Genomic DNA, 10,203 nt, shown 5'->3' with positions numbered 1-10,203 from the left:
CATTGTTATGTTCGCAGCGGCCGCGCCGTTTAGCAAAACGCAGAGGTTCGACCCTGCGGCCTACATTTTTTCTTCGATATTTTACACGATTGCCCCTGAATTCCACCCCGCATTCGTATTTTGCCCTTACCTTCACCACAGAGCTCCTGCTTCCTTTGCCCTAACCCGTCCTTCCGGACACCACCTTCTTCTGGTATTACTTTTCCTTATATTTTCTTTGAGAAATTTTTGTTTCTCGTGGATTTGCACCGTATAACAAACTTTTCTTTTATATTTCCGGTATCATCGTTTAGCATATTTTTCATTCACGAACACATACTCTAAAGTGAGATATTGAAATAGATAGCCTCAGAAAATTATTGTGACGACATATTATACATAGTTGCTGATAACCCTTGGGTCATATAATGAGGAAAAATTGTAAGAAAAGGCAGCAGATTTTTGTCATTATTTTTATGCTCACTGTTAGGAAAAATTATGTAGATGTGGTTTGTTTGAGCATGTTCTTGCAAGCTGAATTGCAAATGTTATGCTTATAAAAGTATATTTTTCAATCACACACACTCTCTGAAGTGAGGCAGTGAAATAGATCGCCTCAGAAAATTACAGTGATGACATATTATACATAACTTCTGATACCTTATGGGGCATAGAATGAGAAAATATTGTAAGAAAGAGCAACAGATCATCTTTGCCATCACTTTTATGCTCACTGTTAGGAAACATAAGTAGTTGTGGTCTGTTTGAGCAGGCTCATGCTAACTGAATTGCAAATGTTATGCTTAGAAAAACATATTTTTCAATTACACACATTCTCTAAAGTGAGAGTGAAATAGATTGCCTAAAAAAATTACTGTGATGAAATATTATGCATAGTTGCTGATACCCCTTGGGACATATAATGAGAAAATATTGTAAGAAATGACAACATATCCTCTATGTTATCATTTCTATGCTAACTCCTAGGAAACATATGTAGTTATGGTCTGTTTGAGCATGCTCATGCAAACTGAATTGCAAATATTATGCTTAAAAAGTCATATTTTTCAATCACACACATATTAATTGATGCAATCACTTGAGGTCAGTGTAGCACGGGCAGACAGTCCAACTGATTCTACTGTCTATGATGATTGAGAATATATGCAATCACTGGAGGCCAGTGTAGCATGGGGTATACACCGCTGCATTTTTTACTTTAATTGTAATTTTTTAAATTTTTTGTCTTTTTTTGACACTCTTGGTGCTCGTTGTTAAGTGATGTGTGTATCTAAATTTTTGTATTGTTCAGATGTGAATTTCTGTTTCTGAAGTATCAAATATATGACTATGACAATTCTGTTATAAATAATATTACTAAACATTGACAGAATGATCATTTTTTAGAAACAGCTGCCACACAGCTAATTTCAATCAGTTGTCAGTAGCTTCCCCGCAACAGCTTCCTGAGACAATTAAGCTGCACTTAATAAAATGATAAGCTGCAGCTATCCTAAACAAACCCTAAGTCATGTCTGTTATCATCATTTGCGAGGAGGTTTCATGAGCAATCTTTTTATCTTCTAAGTGTCGTGTAGAGTTCCAAAGGAGCTAGTAAATTTTAAAATCAATTTGTGGTAATGTCGTAAAGCGAGCTCAACCCAAATCTAAAATCCTTTATTAAACTTCCTTGACTTCTTAAATATTAATCTTCTTATTCTTATGTTGCACTTTGTTTTGGGTCAAATAAGGTTTGGTCCCTACTTTCTTCACTTCATGTCCGACAAACCTTTTATTAAAAATAAAAAAATAGCCATGTCACTTCTTCTTAGTCCGTTGGATTACTTTCAGATTCGCTCTGACACATTTTCTGTGTTCAATAGGATTCCATGCAAGATCGATCTAGTGGCTTGGATAACGTGTTTGCACGCTTCATTATCTGTTGAGAATCTTCAGTCTTTTTAATGCTCGTGAGAATCCACTTAGTCTGTTCTTCCCTATACCTTGGGTTTACACGTAGCTCAAAATCTTCCTTTTATCTAACTTGTAGATATATAACACCTATATCATATGTATTTATATATCTAAATCCTAAGTTTAATGATTTTTTTATGCTGCAGATGAAAAAAAAAAGAAATTGGAAAAATAAGAAGTTACAAAATTGTTCATCGAAAATTCAAGAATTTGAAAGCTCGAAGAGAATTCGAGAATTCGAAATGATGTTGAAGTCATGCCAAATTGTGCCTCTACTAACGACACCAAGAAGTGAGGAAGTTTCGACCGTGCCTCTACCGCTGGCACCGATGACAAGTGCGAAGTAAAGCTTGATCAGGTGGCATTTGAATCTGAAGGAAGGGTGGACACCAGAAATGGTTTATAACAGTTATTACGATCCTCACAATAATTATTATCCGTTAGTTTTTTTTTTTCTAGATAATAGAATTATTAAAAAAGAATCTTATTTTTTTGTTTTTTTATTTACTTCCATTGAATCCTTTCCATTTTAATGTGTGTGTGTAATATTTATGTTCAATTAATTAATTTTATTATTTACGGCAGAAATAAATAACAAAAAAAAAAGAAGTAGAAATAAATGAAAGGTAAATTTAAATCAAAAGTGTAATTAAAAGATTCCGGGAACATTTCTTAATTAAGTAATTATTAAAAACAAATAACAGAACAAGAGAATTTTAAGTTAATCAGTTTATTAACTTTTAAAGTTAAGTGAATTATAAAATAAAATAGAAAGCATAGAAAAAAGATTAAATCTTATATTTATGTGGCCATTATATATATATATATATCTACATCCTCACCTCAGACCAAAAAAACAAAGTGTTCCGCTAGCGGCAGTGATTCAAACTCCTGATCAGCTCCAAGTTATTGATACTATCGATCATCAAAAGGATACACCTGAAGATATCACTATTCCCGCAGGCAATATATCAACCATTCAGTCCACACATTGTTGTAGCTCCTCTGTCTTTGAAACCTCCTATCGCGGAGGCGAGCGAGATTCTTTAAACTCTGCCTGCTCTAGAACCTATCACTGATATTACAAGTGAAAATACCTCTGCTGCTTCACTACCGCCTCATCAGGCCCAGAAAGATGTCAATGCTACTCAAAACTCTGAGGGATCAAGATGTGCAACGTCCTACTCCTGTCTGACCACATTTGGAACAATTCATTGATCAATTGAGTCAATCCTCGGATGAAGAATGACATGTCTACACATCCAGGAGGAAGAAGAAGAATGGAGACATACTTGAGCTCAGAAATCTGATGGATGATACTTTGTTTACTTCGGGTAATGGTACGCACCTTACGAATTTGTTAGTTGGCTCCCTTTCGAGAACTAGAGACAGAGGAAGAACTAAAGTGATACGTCTTTAACATCTTTGTGCCTGTTATCTGTGTGTATCATTGCTTCTTTGGATTTCTGTGTATTGTATTGTGTGAGTTGGGCCTTCTTTTAAGTCATCTCATACAACTTATCTGTACCTTTTTGCGCTGGTAAAAAAAAAAACTGTGGGCCCCATCCAAATCAAGAGGTTTGATTTTAGTTGGGGTCCAGTTTATTATTTTATGTATATAGTAATAATATATAGGTATATAAATATATTGATTAATATATATTTACACAATATTCAACATTGATGACAACTGATGAAGTAAATTCAGATCAGGTGGCATCTGAACGAGTTTACGCTAGAAAATGGTTTATAACAGTTATAACAATCCTCACTATAACTGTTGTCGCGTTAGTTATTTTTTTTTCTTTATAGACAATATAATCATAAATATAGAATCCTAATTTTTTGATATGTTTACCTCTGTTTTATTTACTTGTAATGAATCCTTTTCACTTTAATGTGTGTGTGCGTAATATTTATATTTAATTAATTGATCAATTAATTAAATATAAATATTACGCACACACACATTAAAGTGAAAAAGATTCATTGCAAGTAAATAAAACAGAGGTAAACATATCAAAAAATTAGGTTTCTATATTTATGATTATATTGTCTATAAAGAAAAAAAAATAACTAACGCGACAACAGTTATAGTGAGGATTGTTATAACTGTTATAAACCATTTTCTAGCGTAAACTCGTTCAGATGCCACCTGATCTGAATTTACTTCATCAGTTGTCATCAATGTTGATAGCAGAGGCACGGTCAAGACTTCCTCACTTCCTGGTGCGGGTAACAGAGGCAGTCTGTGGGCTTCACCATCATTCAAATTCTCGAATTCTCTGATATTTAAATTCTCAAATTTTTTTATGGACAAATTCTATCACTTCCTATTCTTTCATTTTCTTTTTTTTTATCTGCAGTATAAAAAGAATCATTAAGTTTATGATTTAGATATATAAATATATGGGACATAGGTGGTATGTATCTGCAACTTAGATAAAATGTAGATTTTGAGCTATATGTAAACCCAAGGTCTAGCGAAGAACAGACTAAATGGATTCTCACTAGCATTCGAAATCACTAGCATTGGAAATGCTGATGATTTTCAGCAGAAAGTGAAGCTTGCAGACACGTTATCCAAGACAATAGATCTATTTTGTATGGAATTCTATTATACATCAAATAAATGTCTCGAAGGAATCCAACGGACTCAGAAGAAGAAACATGGCAAAATAAGCTGGTAAATTTAATTAGTGGATTTTTTTTGCTTGTTTTTTAGAAGAAAGTTTGTGCTAGTTTAAACTTGAATGGAAGATCTGCAGCATTTTTGTATAGCTTATTCTAACATTGCTGGAGTGGTTTAATACTTCATTTAGGGGTTGTTTGGTTTTATAATTTTTTATTGTAATGTACACGAAATGCAGAGGTTTTAAAATTTTTATGTTTAGTTTGTTGAAAATAGAATGTGTTGTAACTTTTTGATGAATTCGAAATTCACTTTGCAAGTGTATTATAAATTTGTTAGATTTGAGTGATTTTCAAATAAACGCCAAATTGCAGCCCACCGCTGCCGCTGCCACCAGTCACTCCCTGCTGCTGTTGCTAACTCCACCAACCATCTTTTAACACTGTTCTCCTTTTTCGATTTGCCCCTTAGTTGTATGTCTGTTTTCTTCTTATTCTACAGGCTTTGTGGATTCATCGCCGGTATCTGTCCTATTACTGGCTAACTCGCATCACAAATGACTTCCCTTGCAAAGATGAGCAGGAAATGATTCCCTCCTTGAATTCCTTCCTCAAGGAAGAAATGGAACTTCTGCAATCCTGCCTTAACTTTCCAGCTGATGAATTTGATGATGCTCAAGCTCAAGCTCGGCATGCAGCAACTTATATTTTGTGGATATCAAAGGTCTTAATTTCTCCATAAATCTTTATATATTTTTTTATTTGGTTTATTTATTTTAAAACATAAACTCATTGATTTCTGATATTTCTTCCAATTCACTACTGTATTTGAGTTTCTCCTCATAGAAAATCATTCTATAAAGAGAATTAATCAAGGCGGATACGCATCGCCGGACGGTGTGAATTAAATTTATTATAATCAGTTATTATTTAAAAAATGAAAGAGTCATTAGTCAAATTAAATTAAAGTATTATTTTTAAAAGGTCTTAATCTCTTCATAATTTTTATATTTTTTTTATTTGGTTTATTTATTTTAAACACAAACTTGTTGAGTTCTCATAGTTATTCTGATTCACTACTATAACATTTGAGTTTCTCTTCGTAGAAAATCATTCTATCGCCGGAGTATAGATTTCAAGAGAAGCTCGTTGAGGCAGGAGACTTGAAGACCATTTTGATGAACACAAGCCCTGAGAAGTCCTTAATTTGGGAGAGGCTATTGGACCAATTGCCTGCTGAAGTTGAAAATATATGTATATGCTGAAGCGTGACTTTGTAAACTTCCACTGTTTTGGTCTACCAGATACAGATGGCTGAGTCTCAAAGACATCTGTTATTTAGTTCTCTTCTTTTCAATGTTAGAACTTAATAGAACCTTCCACTTTGGAAGGTAAATTAGCAAGTTTGAGTTTTGTTAGTTTGTAAAGCTATAAGAAATCATATGTGTATATTTGTATAAAGGGTTATTTTACATACCATCCAAAACAATGATATTTATCACATGACAATCTTGGTCATTTTGTAAGCTATCACTATCAAGCCCATGCAATTTTGTGTGACATGATCAACTCATTAGGAATTTGATAAAAATAAAACATATCGGTTTTGATTTTATTGTCCGTGATTGAGGAGATGACAACCAAAATAATGTCTTCTTTTCGGTCGATGAATTTCAAACGTTCACCCGAATGAAATCACCGATAGAAACTGTGTTATTAGCACAACTTCATCTTAATTAGAAATGGGTAGGTTTTGCTTTTGGATTTCGCAAGGGATAATACAAAGCATCTAATCATATTGGGCTTCCTCTATGAACACAAAAATCTTAACCTAATTTTTCTAACATCTAAATTTAGGGGCCACTAGGAGTAAAATTGCAAAAGATTATCTACATGATGTTTAATCGAAGTGTTGGTTTTGTAGGAAGAAGCTCTCCTGGCCGAAGAGAGTGACGAGGCCGCCAGATTTTGCCTTTCTCAAAATGTGAAGAAGCTCTCCTCACTGGAGAAAACAAAGAAATGGCTGGAGCTGCCCTTCCCCGAAGCAGTGAAGAAGTTTTCTTCATCGACTTGTCAGAAGTCGTTCGGAGACCAAGAAGATGATCAGAGAAATGAAGGAAAGAGGAAGAAGCTCTCCTTGTGGAAGGTGATGAATCCCTCAAGAAAGAAATCTCCTTAGAAGCTCCTCTCCAATCTCTCTTGCTCCCAAGCTCTCTTCCTCATAAATGGACAGTCGATTCGTTCTAAGTAAGGCCTCCCTAATGGTTTCTTCAATTATAGGGAAAAGATCCAATAATCCCAAGCCGCTTTCCCAATTTGGAATGGGCCCAAAATATATTCTATGCCATGTTTGGGTGAAGAACTAGGCAAAAGGGGGTAGACCAGCGGTCATGTCCGCTTTGTTGGTGGAAATTCGATGACTGGAGGACCAAATTCACGAAGCAGGTCAACCACCATGGCCACACCGGGCTCGAACATGGTCACGCCACTGTAGCAAACGTCGAGAATTGGAGGTCGACGTGACCAAGCCATATAGTCGGCGCTCTATTTGGTCGTCGTGGTCATGCCATGTTTAGGCTTAGTGATGCCGATTGACGAACTTGGGCGCCTCTGGTGATTTGGGTGTGGCCTCACTGGAAAGTCGGCGTGGTCACACCAACCATAAAGCCTATGGGTTGTTTTGGGAATTCTTGGCATGGCCAGACCCAGTTTGGGCATGGTCATGCCACTGTTTGGGCATGACCACACCTGAATTTGGCATGGTCACGCCATACCCCAGAAATTTTAGGCTCCAGAAAGAGTCCTTCTGAGGAGTTTTGAACCTCGTGCGAACCTTAGAGGGTCGGAAATTAGTAAGATGATCTCCGCACCTTCAGAGGAGTTGTAAATATGTATCAAAAGAGGTCAAGAAGATGAACTGTATATGTGTCGTCAAGTAAAATGGTTCTAACATGAAATCTATATGTTCGGACTTTAAGCCTAAGGTATAGACCTGGTGTAGGGTAACCTCTTCAATGATCTACGTCACAGAAATATTCATATAAGAAAGATTCAACCCCTATGCCACAGGAACGAGCGTCAATACAAAGGATACCAGAATTGATGTCGGTTTTCACAACGCTCGATTCGGAACCCGACTATGACGGTGCAAACACCCAATATAGCCCTGCATGTGTATTTCATCAAAAATAGATGCCAACAGTTCCTATCAATTGTATCCCAATCCATTCAAATATAAAAAATGATCTGCATTTCTTTTCATACAATGCCTCAAAAGGTGTTATACCAATTTGCTTCATTATTGTTATTGACATAGAAAACTCTACTAATGACAAAACTCATTCCTAGCTAATATAAAGATCCAAATCACGTAGTAAGTGGATCTCTCAGAGTTTGAATGGTATGCTCATAAAGCTAAGTTAAGTCCCTAAAGCTATTTTGATTTGTTTTCCATGATTTGGAGTAAAATCAACCATCTATGTTAAAGATAATGTGTGTGAAACACCCTATAATAAAACTATACTCTCCAAGCATTGTCGAACTAATTTATTTTTCCTTTTTTACTTGATAAACAGGTAAGCAATATGCACTCTTAATTAAGTGATCTATTAATACTTGCATCATGTTATTATCTTTGTGATGACTTAGAGTTGTCTAGTGACAAAAGATTGTTGTAATATTATCCTACTTCCATATTGGTGTCAGTAAATTTTGAAGTGTCCCATTTGGCCATTAGTGTCAACCTACATCACTCTATTTGTGAAATGTTTACTTAGAATCTCAACTAATTTATTTTTTTACTTTTCACTGTCAATGCATATTAGTGGCATTTATATATGTATCACATAGTTCTCATGTATGTACACATATAACACTTGAAATTGTATACTTTTATGCATAGCTTAGAATTTCAAATGTATATGCAGACCACTTAAATTTTTAACATCACATTTAAAGACCTACTATTACTTACTTTTGAAAAGTGAATTATGTCTTTTCTTTCATATGTTTATGACACCAAAGTGCTGTAAATGTATATGTGAAAGTCCAGGAGTTAGATCTGTTCAATTTTAAGAATTGCGTGATATTTGTGTAAATATAGAATAAGAAGTTCATATTAAAAAAAAATTACATGGTTATATGATTTGCAAAAAGTTATTTCAATTTGAATTTAAATATTAGTAGATCTATTTAATTGAGTTTAATAGCTTTCAGGTTAGAAAGGCATCAAGGTACTTAAAATTAATTTTTTCCTTAATTCATATGTTGTAGCATTAGCTTTCCTAGAGTGATGCTAAATCTACTGATCAAAATCCTTTAGCAATTCTAGCATCTTTCTTATCAAAAATTAAGGCCTTTGTACAAAATGAAATACTTCAAACTTTGATGATTCATGAAGATATTTACTTATACATTGATCATCAAAGCAAGAAAACTATCAACTCTAAATCTTATGTAGATTAATTCTTCGTATAAAAATTGATTTCGGGTCTGTTTGGGGTAGCTTATTTGGTGCAGTGACATTTTGAAAACGCATCTGGACTGTTTGGGTAAACTGTGTTTTAGCAACTTATGCGTTTTCAGAACGCCGAAAACAACATTTTCACACCGTACCTATCTAAGTGCAGTGGGAACTTTCTGGCAGCGGTCTGAATTTTCAAAAAAAATAAAAATTTGTAATAGTCATCGCACATAACTTATCAACATATTATTCTTAATTAGCTTATCAGCATATTATTCAATAAGTTGCAGCTGCCCCAAACAGACTCTTAGTTAAAAGCATGAGCTATTATTTAGGCATTATGCAAGACTATCCAATCTATATTAAAAAACATGGTTATAAAATTAGAAGTTTCTAGTTATTTTTGGTAAAGCTAAAAATAGTATTGTAATGAGGCACTCATTTAGTTACCAAAATCTTTTTTTTCTTTTTTTCTTTTTTTCATTTGATAAATCCCATTATCATTTGAAGTAGATGGAATAAACCGCAACCGCGATCCCTTGCACGAAGACACCGAGTAGGGCCGTGATTTCAGCGAAGGAAAGCAGCGATGAGATCGCATCGGAGGACGGGCGAGGATTTCGCTGGATTCCCTGCTCCTTTCGCTGAATCACAGCGTGGATCTCCTGCTTCTTCTGCCGTTTTAGAAGGGCTCCTATCGCATTCCTTCTGCGGCTGGTCTGTAGGAAGGTGTAGACTATCTTGCCGTTTTTCTTTTTTTCCATAAACATATCCTTAGACTAGTAATTGGAGAAAGAGAGGACGTCAAAGAAAGTTGATGATCAGAAGAAAAAAATTGGAGGAAGAGATGAGTCCAATCAAATTTGTGATGGAAGGTTCTCTTCTATGGAGAATACACTGGAAGATCGATTCGAAAGCATGAGGAAATTTGAGAGATCCTAAAAAAGGCTCCTTGAGGTGCAATCCAAGAACCTGCCCACAGCTTAATTTGCAAATGCTAACCAAAGGTTTACTGATGTCACAAACCTCCCCTCAGGGCTCGGGTTAGGATTAGGGGCAGATTAAAGGATATGTCAAATGTCACAAACCTCCCCTCAGGGCTCGGGTTAGGGGCAGATTAGAGATTTATGATGGAGGCAATTGAGTCAAAGCATAGA

The 10,203-nt window shown here is 35.1% G+C and overlaps 2 protein-coding genes across 10 annotated transcripts in view; one reads left to right on the top strand and one right to left on the bottom strand.

Moving 5' to 3' along the window:
• LOC110022891 (protein prenyltransferase alpha subunit repeat-containing protein 1) overlaps window positions 1-6,103 on the top strand; it is a 65,029-nt gene extending 58,926 nt beyond the window's left edge. For all 9 annotated transcript variants that reach the window (XM_020722040.1, XM_020722038.1, XM_020722035.1 and 6 more), the window contains 2 exons: window positions 5,087-5,308; window positions 5,691-6,103. In XM_020722040.1, coding sequence (XP_020577699.1) covers window positions 5,087-5,308; window positions 5,691-5,849 — 381 coding nt within the window. In that variant the 3' untranslated portion in view covers window positions 5,850-6,103. The remainder of the gene's footprint in view (window positions 1-5,086; window positions 5,309-5,690) is intronic.
• A 3,443-nt stretch (window positions 6,104-9,546) lies between these two features.
• LOC110022969 (U-box domain-containing protein 52-like) overlaps window positions 9,547-10,203 on the bottom strand; it is a 9,274-nt gene continuing 8,617 nt past the window's right edge. The window contains exon 8 of the mRNA XM_020722145.1: window positions 9,547-9,825. Within this exon, the coding sequence (XP_020577804.1) occupies window positions 9,547-9,825 (279 nt within the window). The remainder of the gene's footprint in view (window positions 9,826-10,203) is intronic.

This window comes from Phalaenopsis equestris, unplaced genomic scaffold (genome assembly GCF_001263595.1).
Source record: "Phalaenopsis equestris unplaced genomic scaffold, ASM126359v1 Scaffold000203, whole genome shotgun sequence".
NCBI classification, from domain to species: domain Eukaryota; kingdom Viridiplantae; phylum Streptophyta; class Magnoliopsida; order Asparagales; family Orchidaceae; genus Phalaenopsis; species Phalaenopsis equestris.
This window is presented reverse-complemented; position numbering and strand designations above follow the sequence as displayed.